The sequence below is a fragment of the Vicugna pacos genome, chromosome 33 (genome assembly GCF_048564905.1).
Source record: "Vicugna pacos chromosome 33, VicPac4, whole genome shotgun sequence".
In the NCBI taxonomy this organism is placed as follows: domain Eukaryota; kingdom Metazoa; phylum Chordata; class Mammalia; order Artiodactyla; family Camelidae; genus Vicugna; species Vicugna pacos.
The window spans coordinates 374,591-401,315 of NC_133019.1; the positions used below are offsets into that span (position 1 = coordinate 374,591).

Consider the following 26,725-nt stretch of genomic DNA (forward strand, 5'->3'; position numbering starts at 1 on the left):
CCTCGTGTCAAAGCTGCTCTGAAGAAATGACTTTAGCATTTTACAATTTATCTTAATAACAAAATGCACTACAAGGATCCATGGAATAATTTATTCTGATAAATTACTTTATTTTACAAAAGAGGTAAGGGGCTGGCTTGACTACCACGGGGCTGCCTGATAGGCTCATTAGGGTCTGGGCTGCTGTGATGGTGACTCCACGGCCATGCACCCACCACACCGTTCACAACTGCAAGCACAAAGTGAACGTCACTGCAAGAAAATGTGAAACGTAATATCCTAGAGGTCCAGGGAACCGGGATGCAACGCAGACTCTGACAAATGAAACTAACTGTATTACAAATAAAATAACCACGCTTAAGGGGGTGGGGAAGAAAGGCGTTGACAGAAGTATGGAACACAGTGTTTTGACTGGATATAATAAGGCTACCCAGAGAAGAATTCTGCAGAAACACTGCACTTCTAGTTGATAAATTTACTTCTCAGAGCAAAATAGGGTAGCAGTTCTGAAATGCTTTACAGGTATAACAGGGTTGAACAAGGAAGAACTGTGGAGACGTCATCAGTACTGAGAGCGAAGTTTCTCACTGTCGAAGAAAGAAGTTGTGAACATGCCAGGGGAAAGACTAGAATTAATCCTATAGTGCTGATCAGTCCGGGCACCAGGACAATCCAATGTTTATTTTAAGCCACACGCAGATAGAGAGATAAATGCAGACTTATGTGCACACAGGGTCAGTACAGACACATACATCTGGACCTGTCTCCCGAGAGCCCAGAAGCACTGACACCTCTGTATCAAGGAGCACTCTCGGTGCCAGATCTTGGTTTCTAACTGCCATTCTCCAGTAAAGGGAACCAGGGCTCCTTGGAGAGACGCCCAGCTCCAGGGCCGGGGCAGGAAAACACAAGGTAAGCCAGGAGCGTCTTGTAGTGTCAGGAGGTGAGAAAGTGTTAAAACAAACATCAAAAATATCCAAGGACCAGAAGCCAAACTGAAAGAGCTTCCAGTGGCTGAAACTGGAAGGTTGGAGCAAAAAGTAAGTAGGATAGACTGGGTTATAACACAAAGAATAAAATAACCCCCCCCCCCCGAGTCCACAGTGATGTAAAAAAGTGAACGATTAAGCCCGTGAGAGAGGTGCTTTTCTTTCTGGAAGAATCCCAGTTAATAAATGCAGAAAGAATGAGAGAAGAAGAAGTCACCTTCAGAACCAGAGGAATAATAGTTGCTTCAGGCAAGATCCCCTGAGGGCTGTCAACACAAGTGGACAAAGGCCTCGAGGCACATCTGACACCAAAGTAGTAGAAAATCTTCAAGGAAAAACGGAGTATTTGGACAACTTCAGAACATCTGGTCGCCCAGAAAACTTACTAGCTATTGTGGTGGTTGCATCATATGTCCACAAGTCACTTGATACTCCTCCCTCCGGGGGGTGAAGTCTAGCTCCCCTCCCCTTGAGGCGGCTGGCTGGACCCCAGACTCAAAAAAAGGAAAAACAGTAACTTCACAGTGGAGAAACCCGGAAGTCACCATGCAAACCCGGAGACCCAGGCAACTGGTCGCCGACATGTCAGGTACACCACGTGCCCTCTGACACACACAGTAAGAAGGGTGGTGCCCACACCTCTGCGGTCTTCCCCAGCCCAGCCCTTCAAAATCTATAACCCAAGTCCCCGTCATGAGAAGACGCCAGGTACACTCAAGCCGAGGGCTATTTTACAAAACAGTCCCTACTCACTAAACACAGCAAGGTCATAAGTAATAACTAATAAGCTAACAAAAGAGATGAAACAGAATAAAAAGAAACCCTTACTCTGGGGGTAGGGCATAGCTCAGTGGTAGAGTGTGTGCCTAGCACACACAAGGTCCTGGGTTCACTTCCCAGCACCTCCATTAAAAAATAAATATAGAGAAAAAAACCTAATTACCCCCCCCCAAAAATAAAATTTTTTAAACTTTAAAAAAAAAAATCTGAAAGAAGGCAAAAAAAAAAAAAAGGAGGAAAGAGGGAAAAAGAAAGGATGAGACATGTGGAAACAAACAGCAAGAGGAGACTTAACCCTAACTATAAAAATAATCATATTAAGTGTAAATGGTCTAAACATCCAAACGAAAAGGCAGAGGTTGTCAGATTAGATTTTTTTAATGCAAGACATTTTAAATATAAAGATACAAATAGAAATAAAGACACAAAGAGAAAAAATACAAATAGAAATAAGAAACTAGTCAAAAGAAAAGTGAGGCCCCTACACTAATATCAGACAAAGTAGACTTAAGAGCAAAAAATATTCACAGGGACTAAAAAAGGGTCATTCATAACGACCAAGGGGTCAGTAAATCGACAGGACAATTTTTTTGAGTTTATTTTTGTTTTTCTTTGTTTTATTGAGATGTGATTCACATGCAGCACTATGTAAGTTTAAGGTGCGCAGCATAATGATCTGCCTTAAATACATCATGAAATGAACCACAGTAAGCTTAGCGAGCGTCTATCGTCTCACACAAAGGTAAAGAAACACAGAAAAAAATTTTTTCTTGTAATGAGACCTCTTAGGATTCACTCCCTTGATGACGTTCACACGTAACACACAGCAGTTACATTCACATTTCACGTGTTGTACAGGACACCCCTCGTACTCACGTACCTTACAACTGGAAGTCTGTGCCTTTTGTCTACCTTTGTTCAGTTCCCAATCCCCCCACACCCCCACCACGGTAACCACAGATCTGATCTATGTTTCTGTGAGTCTGTTTGTCTGTCCGTGGGGGTCAGTCCATTTTATTGAGGAGACTCGGGGGCAGGTTGAAGGGCTGGGAGGACAAGTAGATCTGACGGCCTCGTCCGGCCGGGATCGCTCTAGCTTCACACTCGCTGAAAGGACGGGGAACTGCTGTTTGTCTTTAAGGTATAATTGACCTACAGCACTATGTCGGTTCCTGACACACAACATGGTGATTCCATATTTCTGTACATTTCAAAATGATCACCATGGCCAGTCTGTTACGATCTGTCACCTCATGTGATGTAGTTATTGACTATACTGCCCACACTGTACACTGCACTCCTGGACACCCAATGCTTTCCTCCTCCCAACCCCCTCCCCTCTGGCCACCATCTGTTTCTTCTTTATATCTATGACCTTGTTTCTGTTTTGTTATATTTCATTTGTTTTGTGTTTCAGAGTCCACATATAAGTGAAATCACACAGTATGTGTTTCTCTGTCTGCCTTATTTCACTTAGCATAATACGGCAAGACTTTGTTCTTTTTTACAACCACATAACATTCCAGTGTACATATACACCACACCTTCTTTATCCAGTCACCTGTTGACGGGCACGCAGGCTGCTCCCATATCTTGTCTACTGTAAATAATGCTGCTATGAACATAGGGATACATGTGTCTGAACTAGCGTTTTTGTATTTTTTGGATGAATACCCAGGAGTAGATTTGCTGGGACTTGTGGTAGTTCTATTCTTAATTTTTTGAGGAATCTCCATACTGTTTTCCACAGTGGCTGCACCAATTTATATTCCCACCAACAGTGCACAGAGGTTCCCTTTTCTCCACATCCTCACCAACATTTGTTATTTCTTGCCATTTTGATAAAAGCTGTTCAGACAGATATGATGTGATATATCACTGTAGTTTTGATTTGCATTTCCTTGATAATTAATGAGTTGAGTTTCTCTTCATGAACCTGTTGGCTGTCTGTATGACTTCTTTGGGCAAATGTCTGTTCAGCTACTCCGCCCATTTTTAAAGCAAGTTGTTTGTTTTTTTGATGTTAAGTTCTATGAATTCTTTGTATATTTTGGATATTAACCCTTTATCAATATATCATTTGCAAATAGTGTCTCCCATGCAATAGGCTGCATTTTCATTTTGTTGATAGTTTCCTTCACTTTGCAAGGCTTTTTAGTTTGATGTAGTCCCATTTGTTTATTTTTGTTTTGGTTTTCCTTGCCTGAGGAGACCAATCCCAAAAAATATTGCCAAGACCAATGTCAAAGAGTGTACTGCCAGTGTTTTTCTTCTAGAAGTTTTATGGTTTCAGTTCCTTCATTTAAGTCTTTAATTTTGAGGGGTTTTTCTAATACGGTATGAGGAACTAGTCCAGTCTGATTCTTTTGCATGTAGCTGTCCAGTTTTCCCAACACCATTTATTGAAGAGAATAGGTATATTCTTGGCTCCTTTGTCATAGACTAATTGCCTATATAAGTGCAGGTTTATTTCCAGGCTCTCTATTCTGTTCCACTGATCTAAGTGTCTGTGTTTGTGTCAGGACCATACTATCTTGATTACTGTAGCTTTGTCATAGAGTTTGAAGCCAGGAAACATGCTACTTCCAACCCCATTTTTCTTTCTCAAGATTATTTTGGCTCTTGGGATCGTCTGTGTTTCCATATAAAGCTTAAAATTATTTGTTCCAGTTCTGTGAAAAATGCCATTGGTATTTTCATAGAGATTGCACTGACTCTGTAGATTGCCTTAGATAGCATGGTCATTTTAACAATATTAATTCTTGATACAACATTGCATACCAACTATACTTCAATTTAAAAAATTAATTCTTCCAAGAACACCGTATATCTTTCCATCTGTTTGTGTCTTCAGTTTCTCCATCAGTGTCTCACAGTTTTCTGAGTCTTCAGTTTCTCCATCGGTGTCTCACGGTTTTCCAAGTACAGGTCTTCTACCTCCTTAGCTTTAGTCCCAGGTATTTTATTCTTTTTTGAAGCAACTGTAAATAGGATTGTTTTCTTAATTTCTCTTTCTGATAGTTCATTGTTGGAATATAGAAATGCAACAGATTTCTGTGTATTAAATCTGTACTCTGCAATTCTACCAAATTCACTGATGAGCTCTAGTAGTTTTTTTAGTGGCATCTTGAGGATTTTTGATGTATAGTATCATGTCTTCTGCAAGCAGTGACTTCTTTTACTTCCTCCTTTTTTACTTTGTCCTTGCCAATTTTTATTCCTTTTATTTCTTCTTCTTCTCTGATTGCTGTGGCTAGGACTTCCAGTACTATGCTGAATACAAGTGGCGAGGGTGGGCATCCTTGTTTTGTTCCTGATCTTAGAAAAAATACTTTCAGCTTTCTGTCATTGAGAATGACGTTAGTCGTGGGCTTTTCATACGTAGCCTTTATTTTGTGTAGGTGTGTTCCCTCTACACCCACTTGGTCGAGTTTTTATCGTAAATGATGTTCAACTGTCTAAAGCTTTTTCTGCATCCATTGAGATTATCGTATGATTCTCATTCTTCAATCTGTTAATAAGACATTAACAATCTTAAACAATTATGTACCTAATAAAAAGCTGCAAAATACATGATGCATAAATCCAGCTATTATTGGAGATTTCAATATAGTTCTTTGAATAATTAATAGAACAGAAAGAAAATCAGACAGAAAGTCTGGATGGATACAGAAGACTTTCAAAAGCAGTCAGCTTGACTTAGTTGACATTTATAGAACATTTCACCCGAAGACTGCAACAATATATTCTTCTCAAGTGCAGCATTTACCAAAGTAGACCATATTCTGGGAGAGAAAACAAACCATGATAAATTTTAAAAGATTAAAGTCATACAAAGTCTGTTCTCTGACTACAATGAAACTAAACTAGAAATCAGTTACTGAAAGGTATCTGAAAAGTCCCTAACATTTGGAGACTAAATAGCACATCTTTTAGTACCTATAGATCAAAGAAGAAATCAAAAAGGAAATTAGAAAGTATTTTGAACTGAACAAAAATGAAAACATGGCATCGGAGTTTGTGACAGGCTGCTGAGGCAGTAACGAGAGTCAAGTCGGTAGCACTGCATGCCTGCATCGGAAAGGAGGAAGGGTCTCAAATCAGTGGCCTCAGCTTCTACATCATGACAGTACAAAGAGCGGACCCAACTGTATCCAAAGCAAGCAGAATAAAGGAAATAATAAACAGCAAAGCAGAAATCACGAGACAGAAAACAGAACAGAGAAAAACCAACAGAGCCAAAAGCTGGTTCTTTTGAAAGATCAACAAAATTAATAAACCTCTATCTAGACTGATGCGGAGAAAAAGAGGAAACACAAAGTAACAGTATCAGAACTGAGGGCAGGGACATCACAACTGCACAGACATTAAAAGAGTATGAGACAACATGCAGGTTTGTGCCTGGAACTCTGACAACCTGGCGGGAATGAATTCCTCGAAGGACACAAGCCACCAAAGCTCACTCAAGAAGAAATGAGTAATTTTTACTGTTTTACTTATGAGCACTTTTACTTCCCTTTACTCTTTGATAAAGAAAAAAAATCTTTGTTGAAAAAAAAGAATTTGTAAGTAGAAACCTCCCCACAAAAAAATCTCCAGGCCCAGACAGCTACCAAACATTTTAAGAAAAAATAATACCAATTCTGAACAAGCTCCTCCAGAAATGTGAAGAGAAGGAAGTGTTTCCCAACTTATTCACCCAATGAGACCAGTATTACTTCAATACCAAAAGGAGACAAAGACATTACAAGAAAAAAAAATACAGACCGATAAAGCTCATGAACATAGAGGCTTGGCTAAATATCTGAAAACCAATGCATATAACTCATTATACAAGCAAAATGAAAAAGAAGAGCATACTTAAGGTATAGATCAAAGGAGTGATTTCAGTGGGCCCAGACTCCTGCACCTTCCCATACACAGAAAAGAGAGCTAAACTCATTAACTTGAGATGTCTGGTTTCCTTCAATGAACAGTAATCTTTTAAGGTTCCAACTATCTGGTTTTTGCTGCAAAACTCCTATGTATCCTGGCTCCTCCCTCTCCTCTTTGGAGCGGTCCCTCGGAGCCATCTGAGAGGCTATTCTCCAGACTTAAGTCCTCAGTTTTGTCCGCCAAATAAAACATAATTCTCAACTTTTAGATTGTGCATATTTTTTCAGTCAACACTACTATCCAAAGGCTGAATACGTCTTGCTCCCTGTTTGTCTGGGTATATAAAGTTTCACTGGAAAACAGCCTTTGGATGCTTCCCCTCTAAAATGGCAGGTAGAGAGGCGTCAAGGGGGGCAAACGCAGGAAAGATGCTCCACGTCACTAGCCAGGTGAGAGGTCTGGTAAAGGGATGCCAGTCCACCTGCGAGAAGGGCTTAAATGGAGACAACAACTACAGCTGTTCACGAGGCTGTCAACACATGGACTTCTCAGCCCCTGCAGGTGGGAACATAAAATGGTACAACCACTTTGGAAATGAGTTTGGCGGTGTCTTAACATTTTCAAACATACACCTATTATTTGATTCAGCCATTCTGTTCCCAGATACTTACCAAAGAGAATGACATTCATGCAAATGCTCATACACAAATACTCACAGCAACTTTATCTGTAATAGCTAAAATCTGGGAACAAGCCAGACACGCATAAACAGTGCGTAGATGGACTGTGGTCATTTCCACACAATGGCACAGTGCTACTCACCAAGAAAAAGACATGAATTATTGATGCTCTGCAACACAGACAAGTCTCAGAACGATTACGCTGAGTGACGGAAGCCAGACAAAGTAGCACAAGGGTGTGATTCCACTCATGTAAATGTCCACGGAATCCGAAGGGGCACAGTGACAGAAGAGAGGGAGGGCTGTCTGGGGCCAGGGTAGGGTGGGGCAGAGAGGATGGGGCACGAGGGAACTTGGCAGTGGTGGTGGATGTGACCAAAATCTTGACTGCGCGGGACGTTCCAAAGTTCACGCACAAGCCAAACTCATCAAACTACATTGAAAATGTGTGGTTTACTGTATGTCAGTTACAACCTCGACTGTTCTCTAACATGTCCAAAGTTGAAAATCGGGCTCTGACATGTGGCCCTGTGATGTGGCGGTCTGCTGAGTCAGGGTGCTCTAGCGCTCAGCCGGAATCCCTGCTCCCAAGACGGCCCAGGTTCAGAGGCCCCCGAACCTGCCTTCTGTGAGCAGCTCAGGGCACAAGGGTGCGGGGCGGTCTCACTGACAGGCACGGTTCCCTGAAGATGCTGCCTGTCCTCGCTACAGCTTTCCTGTGGTGTCTGCATGCCTGCACCCGCCCCACACACCCTCATCTCACTCAGCCACAGGAGACACCGACGACAATCAAGCCATCCCATTTCCGTCTCCCTGCGCAACCCTGAGGGGGAAGGAGGCGGCGAGTAAAATCCTAGGTTTAAAAAGGAAGGAACTCCTAATTTTCCTCACGCCATGTAATGACCTTTCCCAGACAGCCCAGAATTAAGCTTCTGACCCTGTTTTTGAACTTTAACATGGAGCCTACAGTGTACCAAGGAATAAGGAAGAGAATGGAAAAGTGTGGAAATGGTTAAAAATCACATGTGAAAAGCAAACTGAAGCTTGGGAGAAACGTGTTGTTCTCATTCCAGACAAACAATAAAGCAAGAATCTCTGTGTTCTTTTCAGATAATTCATCTCAAGGGAGAAGGACTTCATTTTTCACCTCTGTAGATCCATAAATTAATCAGGTGCCCACATACCAATTTCATACTGCTACAATGCAGACCCAGCCGCCCGGCATCCAGACACCTCAGGGATCTGGGCCCAGCCTCTCCTCCCACCACAGCCTCCTTCAAGTCAATCTACAACCATAAGCTAAACAGGGATATTGTGTGTGTGTACGGGACGTGAGTCACACGTGTTCACACACACACCACCACACACACACGCCAGCACCCCTGGTGGAACTTCCTACCTGCCACGCGCCGGTTCCTTGCAAGCACTGGGCTCGCGGTCCCCACAACCACCCTGGATAGGACTGTGATGACCCCCAGGACAGAGAGGAGGGCTCATGGAGAGGTCACGTGGGGAGAGGGACAGCAGGGCCCCAGGTGGGCTGCCACCTGGCCGCTGTCCTGCCCAGCACACACGAGGATGGACCCGGGCCACGGACGTGTCTCAGAGAAGCTTAACATGCTGCCTTCTGTGTGCTGGGGTGGGGGTGGGGGGCTGCAGTGGCCCTGCACTCCTGATTAAATCACCAGGATTACTAGGAAAGCACACCAGTCAAGTGCATCTTAGAGACAGGTTACTGGAACCCAAGTGCCTGAATCTTGCCCTTCTCAGAATCCAGGGCCAGCACAGTCACTGGATGTTTTACGGCCTCATAAATGTAACTGGATATCTTAGGGGCTTGAACGACTTCTGAGGAAGAAATGTCTCCCTGACAGGAAGTCTGCAGTGTGGGTCTGGTGTTCCGATTGGCCAGCACCAGCCCCTACACGCGCCTTGGATGCCACCAAGCCTCAGCCTCCTCACCTGGGGACATGGGCGTCCGTGCCCCCCGCAGCCCCCCGCTTCTTCATGCAGACCTGGGATGGAATCCACAGTCTAAACTGTACCTACGTGGGGGCGAGGCTGTGGCTCAGTGGTACAGCACGTGCTGCGCATGAATGAGGTCCTGGGTTCAACCCCCTGTACCTTCATTAAAATTAATAATAATAATACAATAAGCTAATTACCGCCTCACCCCCCCCCAAAACACAAACAAACTGTACTAAAATGGCAGTGCCTTTCTGTAAAGGGTACCATCACCTAGCCTGTCATCACCTTGAACAATGTGCACTTTCTCCCACCCTACACTCGCCGCAAATATGCCCTCGTCTGAGGGCTGTTTCCTGTCCTGAGCTCACCCACTCCCGACAGCTATGCACCTAGTAAGATGCTTATTTTTCATGCAAACTCACTGATTCCTACTGGCAGCGCCTTTACTTAGAGACGCGCTGGGCTTTCCACTGAGACTTTCTATTACTCGAAGTCTGTCGGTGCAGGCGTGAAAAGTCCCCCGGGGTAAGACGTCTGATCTTCTCTAGAAATACCACAGAGCCACTTTTCAAATCCGAGAAGAATGTCAGAGAATTTTTTTTCTTCTTTACTCTTGAAACTTAAAACTTGATTTTTGTTTTCTTAAGAAAAATCCAGGATACCAATCTGTACTTTAGATGAACTGTCTTTCCTATGTGGAAAAAGTAAACTAAAAACTTGCTGTCTCATCAGAATAAGCCATCAGGGAAGCTTTACTACAAGAAGGTTGCTTTAAACTGGGACTGTAAGCTACCACCTTGGAGAGCCGAGCGGCAGTGAAACTCGAGCCTGGAGGGGCGGAGGCAAAGCAGGGTGCTGCTCACATCTGTGCCGCAGCTGTCACCACAGCACCACTCTCACACACAGTCTCGCCTGATCCCGGAAAGAACCTGAAAGCAGGCATTATCTCCTCTCCGCAGAGAAGGAGAACCGGACTTGGAGCCACTGAGAGACAACTGTATACCTCGAACCGTGAAAGGCTCAGCTCAAAGTGGAAGCCAGGTCTTCTGATTTGGAACTATTTTAAAACAACAGTTAAGACACATACAGATTAGGCCATGGTTGTAAGATGTTTGAACAGAAATACACGTGTCAGCCCCTCTGAAGCAGCGAGGGAAGCCCCCGCCCCTCCCAAACCACAAGCAGGAGAGCCCTCCCGGCGTGCGTGGGCGCAGAGCTGCCAGCGGCAAGAAGGGAACAGTCTTGTCTGGTCACAGCCGAGCACCTCAGTGTCGCAAACCTAAGGACAAGCTGCTAGGATGCACCCAGGGCCCTGAAGGGTCTCTCTCGGGGGGAGTCCAAAGCTTGATAAGGTTCACTTCCAGTGTGCCTCTGGATACCTGAGGAGCAAAGGAACCGTAGTGAAGCAGCCACCGGAGCATCAGCAGTGACAGCGCGTCTCGGAGGGTCTGTTACTGCGCCAGGCCCTCTGCTGAGCCCTTACGTAATCACTGCTTGTTTTAATTTTACTACGTTAATTAGTGTTATTTTTGTTACTTACTTAGGTACTTTGACAGGAGCACGGACTGGTGTGCAGAACAGTCCCACAAAGTCCCGTGTTCCACTGCTCCTTACGGGTAGGAAACAGACAGTGACAAGTCACAGGGCAGAGCTGAGACTCAAACCTCAGTCCAGCTTCCTGGTAAGCAGGGATCCAGAAGGACCACTCCAGGCCAGAGCCCGAAGAAAGGCCCATGCAGAAGCGCACCGCGCTGGGTACCAGGGCGAGCTGGCCGGGGCCGGAGGCGGGGGCTTGGCACTGCAGGCAGACGGGCCGCCATCAGAGAAGAGACAGTCCCACGGGGCGCGAGTCCACGCGCCAAATATCCAGACTCCCCAGTAAAACTGAGTCAGTTAGATACACTCTTAGCATCGACCTCCTCCGCGTGACACAGCCATGACCCTGTAGAAGGAAAGGGAAGGCCACGTCCCCCTGGAATCCCGCTCCTCTAAGGGGAGGGCACTGTGGACACCAAGGGCCACCCCCAGCCTGCCTGGCTGGCCGGCGGTGTCTCCCTGAGGGCGGCAGGAGGGGGGGTTCCCAGCTCAACGGGACATCACACTGTCACTGCAGCACGGAGGGCAAGTGAAATAACCTTGCTCCAGGTTTCATCAGACGGGGCTCTAAGCACAGGAGTTGAAGGAGCTGCTCACACGGAACAGAAGCACTGAGTCCCGCAGGCAGCGGTCCCTCTGCACACAGGACACACACCTACAGGACAGCACCGTGGGCACACCTGAGAGGTAAGCAACAGACAAAACACAGACACGCTCCTCCTCAAGGAGGCGAGCTGCGGCTCCGGGCTGTCCCGGGGCACAACCGCGTGCGGGCACCACCACCGGGACCCAGGCGCTTGTCCTGCTCCAGCAACGACCGGCCCCTCAGCCAGGGGCGCAAAACGTGCCTTTGGACCTCTTATCACTGTTGCCTAAGTTAGAGAGACAGACAGACAGAGCCTGCTGGACTCGGGACACCAGAGCGAGATGGCAGAGGAACGCGAGCAGTGACCCTTTTCTGCTGTCCACTTGGCTTAACCCTGAACACCTCCTGGAGCCAAGCTCACATGACGAATCACTGCGAAAATCACAGAGCTCAGCATCTCTAAAACCACGTGCACAGGCTGCTTTTCCATTTAACTCGCAGTCTTCACTCTGACCTGCCCACAGGCTGATTTAAACTGGAAACGTGCAGAGATCAGGGCACTGACAGTCATCGTCCGAGACACTGGCTAACAGGAGAGTCAGGCCAGGGCAGAACTAAAGGAGAAAAGACGTTCACTCTGGGGGTCCTGAGCCCCAGGGAAGGCCTCTCAACCTAAGGTCTCAAACGTAAGCCCCCCAAATTGCACACAAAACGTCCGTATTTGCACATAAAAACACCACTCGGAGGAAGAGGCCCAGAAGCCCCACCCGCCCCACCCGGCGCTCCTGCCGCCAACTACTCGCAGGCCAAGGTCTGAAACAGCGCCTGGTGAACTAAAGATGTGTAAACACTTGTCCTCACAGAGCCACGGCCCGAGAGGTTCACAGCAAGGTTCTGCGCTCCCAGCGGACTTGAAAGCGAGGCCAGATGCAGTCAGAGTGAACACTTCACGCTGACAGTAAGATACCAAATGCACAGACTACCAACCCAGCCAAACACGGTCCATCCTGTTCTTCACGGCAAACCAGCACAGGAGCTCTTAAAGCACTAGGTCTAGTAAGTAGGGTCGCAGCAGACTGAAAAAACAAACCGAAAGCCTGAGCTTCTGAAAGACGAACTTCCCCAATCCCTTGGGGCGTAAGAGGGTTCCGAGCCGTTTCCCTGTCTCTAAAACCCTTCCAAAGTTTCAGAAGAGGAAGAGATTTCTGTGAACTAGATTTTCAAAACCTTCAAATGCACTTTCGATTAACAAATAAACTTCAACTAATCAGTTAAAAATTCTCTTGAATTCCCATAAAATCACTTCTTTGGATCTGAACCTCACACAGTGAGTTACCAAATGGGGGAAAGAAATGGGAACCTTCTGATGGTAAAGTAAGAGATGGTGTTGAAACTGCTTTCCAGTGTCTTGGATAAAAACCAGTATTATTTCCCCCACGATCCCAAAGTGAATGGCAGGCAAAGCTGGGAAATGGATCCAGAATTCCCGACGCCCACGGCGTGCCCCTTCCTTCACCTAGAACAGTATCCGAGAGGCCGCAACCTCGAGGCTCGGGCGGGCCTGGGCTGGGCCTCTCGCAGAACCAGCACTGCGTCCTGGAGGAACCTGAATCTTGGATTCGGACTTCGGCTAGAAAGCTCAAGGTGACCTTCTATTTTGCCCTGAACATCTTCACCTGTCCCGTTAACAGAGGAGAAAGAAGCCGCTGTCCCAGGCGCCAGAGCAGCGCTGAATCTCGAGTTTCAGTTGTGGTATCTCGAGTGACAGACAGTTGCTTTTCGGATAAACGCATGCAGGGACAGAGATGGCAGCTGTACAGTGAGGCACTCCTGCATAGCAGCCAGCCCCCTCCCAGGCAGGGATGCTAAGCAAGAACCGTTCAACCCACCCTGGGCCCAGCAGAACCCCCACAGGGTGTACGTGCTCTGAAAACACACAGCCGACATTTTTATTCTGTATTTGAAAAGTAAAAACAAAAGTATCACCTTTGTAATAGAAACTCTGAGAGAAAATTGTGTGACTCATCAGTTACACAAGGGAGACGAGGTGAATGAAGCACAGCCCTGACCCGGTGGGGCCCTGGGTCAGGGTTAGAGTCAGGGACTGCGGGCCTCTGCGCCCACGGGTCCTACACAAAAGGTGGTTTTTACCACACCCCGGGCTCACAGGAAGTGGGGGTCTTTAACAGGGCAAATAAAACAGCTGAGGGCTGAGACCAGAAAGTAAGGAGAATGTGGGGTGTGACCCCGGGGTCACCAGGGAGAGGGCACCATGGGGCCAGCAGGAAGGCAGAACCGAGCTCGAGATGTTCAAAGAACACCAGGGCCCCTGAGAACCAGCTTACAAGTAAAGAAAAACAAGCCCCTGTAAGTCAGACTCGTGAGAAACAGCGAACATTAGATTTGGATTCAGATATTTGAAGTATCACATACAGAATATAAAACATCTGTGCATGAAATGTTTAAAAAATTTAAAAAAGGAGTAAAAAAATGAGCAAGCCAAAGAAACCAGATTATAAAAAGAACAAAGTAAATTTTTAGAAATGAAAAACTGGTTTAAAAAAACTTTATACATTGGTTAAATAACAGATTAGACATGGCTGGAAAAAGAAACAGTTGTAAAGCTAATGTAAAGAAATAACCCAAAATAGCACAAAGAAAGAAGAATGTGAAATTAAGACAGAAAGGTTAACAGTCTTGGAAGACAGAAGACCGAAGAGACCTAATCAGAGTCCCAGAAGGAAAGACTTAAGGAAACAGAAGCTGGGCAGTATTTGAACAAATACCTGAGAATTCTCTGGGAAGAAGTACACTTACAGCTACACAAAGGCCACAAATTAACAAGTGGAGCAACTAAACAGAAAGGTACCCTGGACACGCGAAGCAACACTTTTGCCAAAGAAAGGCCTTGAAAGGAGCCGGAGGGGAGCCGGGGCGAGACCACGGTGTCTCAGCAGAGCGCCGAACCGGACGCAGCGCCGCCGTGGAGCCCGGCCCCAGACAAGGCACCCGTCAGCGTGAAGCTTGTAGCCAGTGAATCTGTGTTTCAAGAACAAGACTGAAATAAACGTATTTTCAGATATAAGCAAAATGAATTCAACAGCAGGAGACCCTCCGTCCCAGCCCTCTTGACCACAGTCTCAGAGCAGCACACGTCGGATCACCGATCAGATACCTCCGCACCCCACGCCCCGCGGTCCGGATTTTCCAGGTGGCATGAAAGCGCTTCACCACCTCCCAGGCGGGTTACTCTCCGCTGTTCTCTTGCAGGGACGACCTGCACCTCGACCCACTGACCGCGACCTGGGGCTCAGGAACCAGCCTGCCTGAGCGCCACATTCAGCGCCCTCGAACGAGACCTACAGACACTGCCAGCCGAGGTCCACCGGCTCCCCCGCTGGGCCGGCCCTGCTTTCAGTAAAGGGCAGCTGTGATCATTCAGCATCGTGATAACGCACTGGTCCCCACGCACGACACATGCATCCCAACGCCGCGCCTTCGCTCCCGTTATCTCCTCTGCTTTTCTGGCCCCAAACACCCCAATCCCACCAAACCTGCACCGCGTAAATCAACTTATCCCTCAAAGTCCAGCGGCTCCTGGAAATTCGCCTCTACCAGGCCAGCACAGAGCAGGCACCCTCACTCCTAAACACATGAAACGTTTGTTTTTGTTTGTTTGCTTTGGGGGGGGTAATTAGGTTTATTTAATTATTTATTTTGATGGAGGCACTGGGGATTGAAGCCAGGACCTCGTGCAGGCCGAGCACACGCTCTACCACTGAGCTAGACCCTCCCCCCTCAACACATAAAACATTTACACAAAGGGCTACTCCGTTAGTTAGCTGTCTACACTGTATCCTCCTGGTCTGCGGAAGGGCTCATCTTAGGTTTCCCTGCTTTGCTCACGGAAGGCTTTACTGCCGTGAAAACAGCGATCGCCAAATAAACATGGATTAGCTGATAAAGCCCCAGCGCCCTTGAAGCGACACTTTAGAGGAAAAACATGGCACATGCATAAGAAGGCAGGCAGCTGTCTTGGGATGTGCTGCGTTCTTTGCAGTCCTCCAGACAGCTGTACTTCATTCTGGAGACACTAAGTATTTTCCTTAAAGACGTCCAACAAGGAAGTCGGGTGGGCAGGAAGAAGTGATAAGGGGACAGCTGACTTCAGGAAACATCTTTCAGAGTCTGTTTCCCAAGGAAGTCAATTTGACCGGGATTCCTATCACCCAGACAAAGAAAGCAGGTCCCCCAGGAGGGGCGCGGCTGGCACAGAGCGGGGGTCCAGTAAACACCGGCTGACTCTGCACAGCAGACCAAAGCAACTACTCAGGTCTTTCCGCTTGTTTGTCCAAAAAAAGGAGAGGCAGGTATTCTCATCAGCCCTCAGTCTTCCAGCTACGCATCGGTAGAGGCTCCCCCACCCTAGAGCCAGTGACAGCAAACCTCTCAAACAAGTCACAAAGAACGCGGGATCAGACTGAGCGTCCAGCCTGCCCCTCCCCCCTGCCGTGCAGCCGCTGCTAATTCAGGTGCCAGAAAAGCCACAGTCACACGGTGTCACACTCAACTAAGTTTTCCCATTTTAAAGGAAAGCTTTCCTTGGTGTCAAATTTAAAATGTCACTGTTCTATCTACTGGCGGCCAGAACAAAGGCAAGCTTTTTCATCATATAAAAACATCCTTATTAAAGAAAACTTGGGAAAAAAAAAAGACAAAAGAATCAGCCAGGAAGTCAGAGAAAAGTAGGAAAAAACCCTCAGGCTTCAGGCCCACCCCTCAGAAAGGCACCCGCCAGCACTCCGGCTCATCACCCTGCAGGTGTTCCCGAACGTGAGATGTTCTGTGCAACTGGGGTCAGACGGGGCAGACTAGCCTGCAGCTTGTGACTTAAATAGTTTCATGAGCATTCCCTCATGTTTTTCTTTTTCTTAACCTGTGTAACTGCATAGGGTAGGAAAGAAAGATTTTTAAATTAAACCAAGTCAAGAAATACTTACCATTCTCTCTCATCCACAAAAACTACTGTGGTAAAAACTAAGGACTTCCAAAAGTTCCTGGGTCACTGGAACTAAGACACATAAAAAAAGAAAGTCTGGACACACAGGAAGTGCTTAAGAAATGCTGACTCGCAGGTGACAGAGAGAATATTTACTATAGTCATCTCTGGAAAGATACAAAAGAAATTAAATTCAGCCTCTGGTCCCAATGAATTTTTATTAACACTGAGAAGATGAAACGCATTTACACTCAACAACTAAAGCGCAGCGTAATTCCACACTCATCCTCCTGGCTCTTCAAGGGCTGGGGACGCCCTACCGATTTCTGTACCCCTAGCATGAAGGACAATATTGCAGACACTCAACAGATGTCTGTCATACTGAACAGAACTGCAGACTGAGGACCGTGCTATTCAGAGACAGGAAAGATGCAAGCTGTGCGCTGAGGTTAAGCTCAGGGGAACTTGGCGTGGCCAACATTCTGCAGAAAGGACGCTGAACCACAGAAGTCTCGGGATCCCCCTGAAAACCAAAGGTGGAAGAATGTTCGTATGGTCCTAAGGTATTACAAGTTTGATGTTTCTCCACGACGAGCTTTGAAACCTCTGCTGTGCGCACTAGCTACTCATGGGAAGGATAACACATAACAGAGTAGGTGCCACTCAGAAATGCAGAAAACACACGAACACCATTCCCTGACATCAGAAACAGGGAATAATTCTCGGGAAGCTTTCTGTGCATCACGGCAAGTGGGAAAGAGGCAGTAAATTAAGGCTTCGGCATTCCATACAGAGCATCGCAGCGCATGCTGTCCTTGCTAAACTAGGTGTGAAAGAATGTGCTGGCCGACACTTTCTTTCAGGAACTCTTTATACTCCACTGAAGCTGCCTGCACATACTGCTGGCATTCAGAGGGCAGGCACAGAAGGTCTGAAATCTCATTCAGCCCTGACGGCAGCCCGTTCGCACCAAGCAGTTACAAACACATCTTAAAAGAGGGGACCCAGCTTCATACGAGGGCACCACGCAGCAGCCTCCGTACACCCTAGCGTCGTTCACACGTTTTCCTTTGTTTTACCCCACTTGTGCTCACGAAAAAATTCAAAGAATCTATGGAGAAGGAATCTGCTAACAGCACATCTCTAGCAGCTGCTAGGTGGACTGTACTAAACCCACAGCCTCTTCGATTACACTATATGCCCAGTTCAGAAAACGCGCCCAATGCAAATCCGGCTCCTTTCCAAAGCAGTGATGCAAGCCTGCCCTGCGGGGCTGCCGCAGGAGCAAGTCACCTGGAGCGCAGGCATCGGGGGTGCACTCAGTCTGTCAGGAGGTGATACCGCAATTCCTTATGAAGTGTCTCTAACAGCTGCCCATTCAGTCTCCCCAGCCTGGAGCACTCTAGATCAGACGCCACGGACAAGACATTTGGAAACGAACAGCTGATCCGCGGCAAGCATGCTTCTGGACAGGTGTTCCTTGTTTTTCTCAACACACGTATGCACACACATATCTGATAATGATCACATCTGTCAGATAAAGTTAACTCAAAAGGATTAAAACATAAAAGAATAGGTCATTTAAAAATATTTTTAGAAGTCCAAACAAATGCAAATGGAAAATACATTTTTTTCAAAAATGCCCTGGAACTCATGATTTTCAGATTTTGATAAGCTTTTGCACACAAACTGTCTTAGCCCAAGAATACAGACTGTTTCTGTTTTAATTCTAAACGAAGCACTTCTCCCTAGGACATCAAAAGACTTGGAAACCCACAGTAATTACCACATAATCATTCAAAAAAGACATGTGGCATAACATTTGTAAAGAGGAGCTACACCTGTCACCAATTCAACAAAAGAGTATTTTATATACAAACCACACAGCTTTGAACACCTAATAATTTGGTTAAAATGATCCCTAACAAGAATTAGATTGTCAAACGGAATAATACATGCAACTAAAAAATGGATTAATACAAATAGTGGAGATATCCACATCCGAGACACACGGGATGGTGCCCTGAGCGAGTTACTGAAACTCTCTGTGCTTCGGTATCTTCATCCACAAAATGGGCAAAATGACAGTAACAACCTCTTAGAGTTGCTACCAATATTAAATGAATACATATTAAAAGGTAACTAATGAAGAACATTTGTATTATATCAGGAACTAAATTGTTTCTAAATGAGAACAAGCAAAAATAACAGCAACTGAAAAGAGTAATCATTTAAAAAAAAAAAGACACAGCTGTGATGCCCTGTGGACGAGTCAAGTTTCCAACGTGTTGCAGTATATTTAGAGCATCAAGTAATGGAAACGGGCTCCCTGCTAAAAATGACAGCTACCCCCTTCAAAGTGGTTATACACCCTAACACCTGAATTCTTTGTCATTAGTCCTATTTTGCAAAATTTGATTATCCCTGCAGGTAAGAAGGCCACGAAAGTAACCCCTGGGGAGACCAAAATAAGAAGTTAAGGGGAGGTGAAGGCCTTTGCATCAGCTGGTTTTAGTAGCAAACCACCACAGTGAACCTCAGTCCTGAACTAAACCGCCAAATGTTTCTGCAGTAAAAGCTGCGAACTTTCACGACAACAGACCTTTTCAACAATAGCGAGTTGTTCCAGTCTGTGAATAGGACAGTGTCAGTGTGACCAACAAAGCCGGGAGGGGACATTCCTGACACCCTCGTCCCCTGGCTAGCCTTTCATCATTCATCTCCCCTAACTGCCCGGTTTTGGAAATCACTTTCAGGCAAAGTCTATGGACAATCTCTACACCCTGAACTTAGCCTTCGTCACGGAGCCCTGCTCCCCAGCTCCTGCCCGGACCCTCATGTTCCCGCCGCCCCTGTGGGCGACCCCCACCATCACCCAAGTGATCCTCTAACACAGGAGCCTTTGTTTTCCGAGTGCGCCCTCCCCACCCCTGCACAGTCACTTGGGGCTTGACTGTGTGACCCTGGAAAACATCACGGGATGACGACGGCAACTAGGCAGGCAACAAAGTGACCCAAGTACCGGGAAAGGACCGGGCCTGGTGGCCTGCGGATGCCACCAGGGAAGGGGTGGCGCGGTGCTGGGGACCGCGGTCTGAGTCTCCCCGGGTCCTGCGAGCAGACTTCGGGCCCCGAGTTCTCTCTCGAAGCGCGTTGGGACACCCACTCGCGGACTGCGGTGAGGACCGCGTGGGATCAGGTCTCGAGCGCCCAGCGCGCCTCGCGGACACCGGCGTGTGGTCCTGCCTCCCGGTGGCCTCCCGCCGGGGGACAGACCCACCCGGTCCAGGGGCCCCCAGCGCCACTCCAGGGCGGGCCCCGGGGCTCGGAGGCCGGCGGGACAAAGGGCCGGCGGGGACAGGAGGCCGGTCAGCGGCCGGCTTTGTTCGCGGCGGGACGCGGGGCCGCCGGACGCGGGCCGGACCCCGCAGCCCCGGGACGCCCCTGCACCCGACCTCCCCGGACCCCGCACCCCCACGGCCGCTCGCCCCGCCCGCACCCGGGACCCCGACCCCAGACCTGGACCCCCGGGACCCCCGCACCCCCAGGGCTGCTCCCCTCGCCCAGACCCCGGACTCCCACGCCTGGGCCCCCCGACCTCCGGGGCCCCTGCGCCCCCGCGCCCCCCCCCCGCGCCCGCACTGCGGGGCGCGCGCGATGTCCCACGTCCCCGGGCCCCTCGCATCCCCGCCTCCGGACCCGCGCCGGACCTCTGCATCCCCGGGCCCCGCCCCGCCGGCCCGCTGCCGTCGCCGGGCCCCTGCGCCCCGCGCCGGCGGAGGCCCGCGGACTCACCCCGCAGGAGCAGCAGCAGCGCCAGCGCGGGCCGCCGCCTCAGCGCCATGTCGAGCGCAGCTGAGGGGCCGCGGGCCCGCTCCCCGCGCATGCGCCCTGCCCGCGACCCTGCGCCCGCCCCGGTCACCATAGCGACCACGGCGGCGAGCCGTCGCTATGGTGCGCCGGAAGCCCGAGTCTGGTTGCTATGGAGGCAGGGATGCTCTGGACCCGGCCCTTGGGGGTCCCTTTGAAAGAATTCGGTGGGAAGAGGTGAAGGGGCGTGTTCAAGAGTGGGCGGGGTGAATTTCCACAGCTATAAAAGGAATCCGGGAAGAAATGCTCCATTAAAATTTGGGAAATGAACTGCTTCTTATTTTACAAACAAGGATGCAGCCCAGTTATCCAGGAAGCACTATGGCCTGTGCCTCTGTGGGCCCCCAATTCCAAATGTGATGAGAAGGAAAAGCGCTGAAAAATACATAAAACACAAGCAGGACATGCATTATGCAGTGCATAAAAATTATGTCTTTAGTCCATACTCTCTGTGGTATCCCAAAATCATAATGGTACCCCCAACAGTTGATTCTGCAGAAAAGCGGGGTAACTCTTTGCTTTGACTTCTGAATATTGGGAAATGGTGAAGTTAGGGAAGAAAAACAGAGCACTTATGAGGACAAGCACACAAGATGAAGAAAACAATTACATGCACTGGAAATTGGACCTAGGGATACAGGAGAACTTGAGTGTTGTTTAATATGGTGGGAAACTCTGGAAATAGCTTATATTACATCTAATGTAAAAAGTACATTCCTAGTGCCCCAGGAAACAGCAGAGTCAAGCAGAATTCTGAGGGTAGTTGTGAGTAAAATATGCCAACAACGAATATTTTTTGATGTCTAACTTATGTACTTCATTTTTCATACATCACCCCAGGTTTTTTTTGAGTATTTTAGTATTTTTAGTTTGTAGAAAAGTAGAACAATGTGTGTACATATGTATGTGTATAAGAATACATAAATTACATGTAAGCTAAATCATGAATGCCAAGAAATAGATTGAGGCTGTTGCCAAGGATATGCTCCAACTGCCATCACATATGATCTTCTTTATAAGTCTTTATAACTGTTCAGACTTTTGAAAGTGTGAGTTAATTGCATTCCCCCAAATCTCATGAAGACAGAATAAAAATTAAAAAATAACTCAATTACCTATTATGACTCTATTGTCTTTCTTTTCCTAAATCTTCTTTCTGTTCCAGTTTACCATGTTTCAAAGGCACAAGTAAAAGCATGTAAAAGTTATTTTATAGTAGTGGCCTCGCTGCCTTCATTAACCACAAAACAGAAATTGAAAAGAGTAAAATTCTACTTAGAACCACTGACTTTTTCCTTTTGCTCTAGAAATGGAGCAGGACCCTGTGGGGCCATCCCAGGTAAAAATCCTCTCTATGTCCCCATTTCTTGTTTGTAGGAAATAGGCTTCATTCAGCCTCCTTGACCTTCCCTGAGTTCCAAAGGGCATATTCAAACAGTTGCTTATCAGGGAAGAGAGGCAACACAGAAACAAAGGAGGAGCCATCAAGAAACAATAGTACAGGGATGGGGCAGGGTCCCGGTTCCTCCTCATGGAGTTTATGAGAGTACCTATGAGTTCTTCTGCGGGAGCTAAGGCCCCACCCTCGATGGAGGAAGGGATGATGACATTGACCTTTTCTGACTTCAGTCAGCTAGAGCTGGACTCTGTTGACTGGGCCCCAGTTCTGCACTGAATTGTCCTCTGCTCAGGACCCTTCATGAATATGCACATATCCTTAGCTTACAACGTCCCCAATGCTGCCGTTGGGAAGGATCCCTGGTGTGCTCCTTACTCGCTGGGAGTCACACACCCTTCCTTCTCCCGATCTTTGGCTTGGTTGCGTCTTTTGGCTCAACAGCCACCACGAGGCAAACCCAGACATGCCGCATATGCTGTTTTGAAAGTTCTTCAGCTCAATTTGTTTGCACGTTCCTCTCCTTTGTAGCTGTTCATTTGAGAAAGGTCATATCAATGCCAAAGTTTTGACTTAAAGTGGCTTCCTAGAGAGAAACTATTTGGCAGGCCTCTCATGTTTCACCAAAGGGAGGCAGGGTGTCCCGGGCTAGCATGCGTGTGTGCGTGTGTGTGCAAGCGAAGATACCACACGTACTGTGGGTGTAAGAGTCCCAGCCCTGGGGCCTCTCTCCTCACCAGCGCCGGCACAGCAACAAGCAGGGACGGATCCCCACAATGGAAGCCTGACGCAGGACTTGCTTCTCCCAGGCTGGGGCCCTACGGTTGTGAATCCCAGCTCCCCAACAGGCGGCTGCCGCAAAGCCTTCTCTGAGAAGGTGGAGAAGCAGGGCTTGGCCAGGGCCCCCCGCAGACCCCGGCGGCTGGCAAACAGCACTCCTGACCACTTCCGGAAGGACACCGCCGTGAGATGAAACAGAGCAGCTCTCTTGTTCGCTCCACTGGGTCTGGTGAACATTTCCACTGGCCTGAGGGAAAGTGAGAGACTTTTCTTAGTCTGTGCTCTGGGCCTGGGGACACACGGATCTGAGCTGTCCTGGAGCCAAGCCAGGCGAGCAGCTGTGAAGCGGGAAGACGCGGGCAGACAGGTCCCTGCGGCCCGTGACACTCAGGTGTGTCCCTCCAGGATGCTCCAGCTGCTCTGTTTACAGGCTGAAGGTATTTTCAGCCCAATCCTCCAATTAGAGGTAATTGTCTCTCGACATCAATCGTACTACTGAGTGTCTGCTCCCTGGAGGCACCGAAGAGACCAGCGCCTCGGCTGCTGTAGGGACCCTCGCCTGCCTCAGAGTCCCTCCCGGGGTCCCTGCCAGGGTCTTCCTAAGGACTAGGCCCAGGGACTCATCACTGCCACCTGAACAGCTCATTCCTTTCCTGGAAGGGAAGGACAGTTTTGCGTTTGTCATTGCAGCATTCAGGATGTCCCGGCCCAGGTCTGGAGGGAGTGGGGATTTGATCCCACGCCCCCATCTCTGGTGGTGACGAGGATAACACCACACATTCTTTTTCCAGGGATTATTCACTATCTTGCCTCTTAAACAAGTGGATAAATGCTCTGCATAAGACTAAAATTTCTCTCTAATGCGACAAAGTTGTATTCCCACGAAATTCAGGATGAGGAGGAGTGGGTGCTGGTCCTCTGGGGTGAGGACCAAGCACCACAGCAGAGACTCAGTCTGTCAGGATTGGTTGGGGTGGCTACTCTCGGCCGGTGGAGGACGGAGACCTCGAACCACCCGGCCGGAGAGCGCCTAAGCTTCTGTGCCCTTCGCACTCTGAGGTCTCCCCCAGGTCCACTCACTCTTTGCAGACAATGGCTTGTTTTCTGGCCGGGTGTCATTCCCTAGAATCGCACCATCCAGTGTCCTGCAGTGCAGCACAGAGATGCCCCTTGTGCCCCCCTTGGCGGCGGCTGCCGCCACCCCGCCCAGGGCACGCCTCGTCGCCTTCCAGTAGGACTGGAACAGGGTCTGTGGGCACTGACTTCACCTGTGGCCTCCAGACGTGTCTTCCCAGAGCTGTGAGCTGTCCAGGGCCTGGAACACAGTAGGTGATCAGCAAACATGTGTGGACGGACGTGTGTGAGACTCCCGCGTCTCGCAGAGCTGGCACCTGCTCCACATTCTTACGTGGCTCCTTGAAACCTCAGGATCTACCTAAAATCCCTCACATACCTGAAAAAGTCACGGCTGAGAAACATCAGCCGCGGTCACAAGCACGACGGCTCCGTGTCTTCCGCTCGTCTCACCTGCACCCTCGAATCTAGTCACTCCCGGTTATTCCAGTGTGAGACTTGTCGCCCTCGGGAGCCGCTGCAGCCTTCCGAGTGGTCCCTGCACCTGCGCCTGCGCTGCCCTCTCTCAGCCCGGTCCCTCTGCCAACTCGCACCTCCAGCGTCTCCTCTGGGAACCACTTGCGGCCTCAAGCCTTCACGGAAGGGTTCCCGGGGCCTCTGCCGTCCTCGCAGGGGCGCTGGGCCTGTATCCGCCACTCTGTGCATGTTGGGCTGTAACACCACGTTTTCTCTGCCGTTCTTTTCAGACTTCTGGAGCTTCCCACCACTTCCCACCTCCCTTCTTCTCTCATACATGCCTCTGAGATGCATGCCTCTCCAAATCCCCACGTGCTGCAGCCCACACGTAACCTCCGCCGTCTTCACTGCCACTCAGCCCCCGGGATTTCCCAGCTGCCCTCAGGACTCCTGCCAGACTACCCATCATTAGAGGGTTAGAGGGCTGCCTTATTAATCGCCCACTGTCGGGGGCTGGGGCCGCCTTGCCTTTGCTGACTTCTGGCTTTATGGCACTGCGGTCCAAGAGCAATGTCTGCGTGAAATCATCGCTTCCTGTTCGTTGAGACTGTCTTTGCAGCTTAGTGAGAGTTCATTGTTTTATTTTTTTAATTTTGCTATCTTTTTTTCTTTTTTTTAATGTCTTTTGGAGGAGATGTAATTATGTGTATGTGTGTATATATATAATATATACTTTATGGTACAGGGGATTGAACCCAGGACCTCCTGCATGCTAAGCATGCGCTCTACCACTGAGCTACACCCTCCCCCAAGGGTTCGTTGTTATAAATGCTTCATGGGTGCTTAGAAAATTAAGTTTCTTCTCTAATGGCTGGGCGTAGGGTTCTAAGTATGTATTCACTTAGTTAAATGTATTTATTGTGCCACTTAAAACGTCAGTTAACTTTGCCCTTTTCTTTGAACTTTAGCTATTAACTTCTGGGCAAGTTTTGTTAATGTCACGTATGGTCACAGACTCCTCATCATCTCGTTTCCGTTTTCACCGCACTGGGCTTTGCCCCTCCCACTGCCCCCACTGCCCCTCCCACAGCACCCCCGCCTTCCCTCCACCACCCCCTGCCGCCCCCGGCCTCAGGCTCGGGTCCTGCAGCCTTAGCCGCTCTCCGGAGTAGGCCTCTAAACACTGTTCTCCAAACACACCCGGTCCTCTCCACCAATGAAATCATGGCAAACGCCCCGCGTGCCGGCTTTCCCGGTGGTGGCCTCCAGCTGGGGGTCCGCAGGCTCAGTGCAGGCCTCGGGCCACGTCCTGGAGGGCCTGTCACACAGCACTTGCTCGGTAGCCAGGTTAGAGCGTTGGGAAAACACACGCATGTCCGTGCCATGGTGACACGCGGCGGAGTCTCCCGTAAAGATTTTTCAGAAGAAAAGAATGCGTTTGTGCTTGGGCTGACTGAGGAGGTCTTCCTCCTGGAGCTGTAGAAAGAACTGCACGACCTTCGACAACCCCCTTGCATCGCTGACTCGCCCACCCAGAAAACGCAGTGCCCTTTCTGCCCGGCACTGGGAGAGGGGCCAGAGAGAACGCGGGCACAGTTTCCTTCTTCCAGGAGCCCCGAGTCCAGTGGGGAGACAGGAGGAGAAATGATCGCACCTCGGGCGTCCAGTAACTCCGAGAATGAGCCTACGTGGAACCCCCTGCGTGACCGAGTCACACGGGAGGTTCGTACCAGAACGAAAACGCATGTGAGCGTGAACTACAGAAAGACATCCTCAAGTGACAGAAACGAGGAAGGACATGGGGAGCCCAGATGGTAAGTCTGCAAGCCAGAGCCTCGGCCGCGTGGCCAGGAGGAGGAGGAGGTCACCCCAGACCCGGGGAGGGGTCCGACCCCCACGTGGGGAAGCGCACAGGCCTCAGAACCCATCTGAAGCAGGACTTTGGGACTGAAATCTCTGCTCCCTTCGGGTAAGACAGCTAGGAAAAATCTCCGCTCACCATTTTCTGCCCTAGGCTGCGGTGAGAAACCCCAGTGGTTTCCTGTGAGAAACTCAACTTTCCAGGCGTGGGGAGTGAACTTTCAGCATCTCTCAGGGCATGGAGTCCTCAAGCTGAGAAGTTAATGTAAGACTTGTCCTCTCACTGGGGACACTCTGCCCAACCAGTGGAGGCAAAGCCACAACTCTTCCTGGCGGTTCCTGAGACTTTCAGGCCCCGAATCAAGCACCCGTGAAGATGCTGACTCACCAGCAGCAGGAGGCCAGTGTCTCGGGCAGAGATGAGACGCGGACAGGACAGGTGGGAGAGTCAGCGCCCCAAATCCTGACAGAGTGAAGCAACCCAAAAGAGACAGCGAAATAAACGGCCTCACAACGTGCACACAGAAGGGGACTAGAGAACACGGAGGGCAAAGGGCACTGGAAAGGCCAGGCAGACAACAGAAAGAGCCGCACGGTTTCCAGGAACGAAACATTTGGGAGGGAAAAAACACATACACACCACTTCAGTGGATGAATTAGTAGCTGATGGAAAGAAAATTTGTGAAACGAATGAGAGATCTTAGGAAATCACCCAGGATGAGGCACAGAGAGATAAAGACACGAATATGGGGAGAAGGTGTCCAGATGTGCAGCAGAGACTGAGAACTGCTGAGGAATGAAACAAGAACAGGGGAA

At 48.8% G+C, this 26,725-nt stretch overlaps 1 protein-coding gene across 1 annotated transcript in view; it reads right to left on the bottom strand.

Moving 5' to 3' along the window:
* Positions 1–20,387, bottom strand: part of JAM3 (junctional adhesion molecule 3) — a 38,816-nt gene extending 18,429 nt beyond the window's left edge. The window contains exon 1 of the mRNA XM_072954139.1: positions 20,269–20,387. Coding sequence (XP_072810240.1) covers positions 20,269–20,359 — 91 coding nt within the window. The 5' untranslated portion in view covers positions 20,360–20,387. The remainder of the gene's footprint in view (positions 1–20,268) is intronic.
* Positions 20,388–26,725: the final 6,338 nt, after the last annotated feature.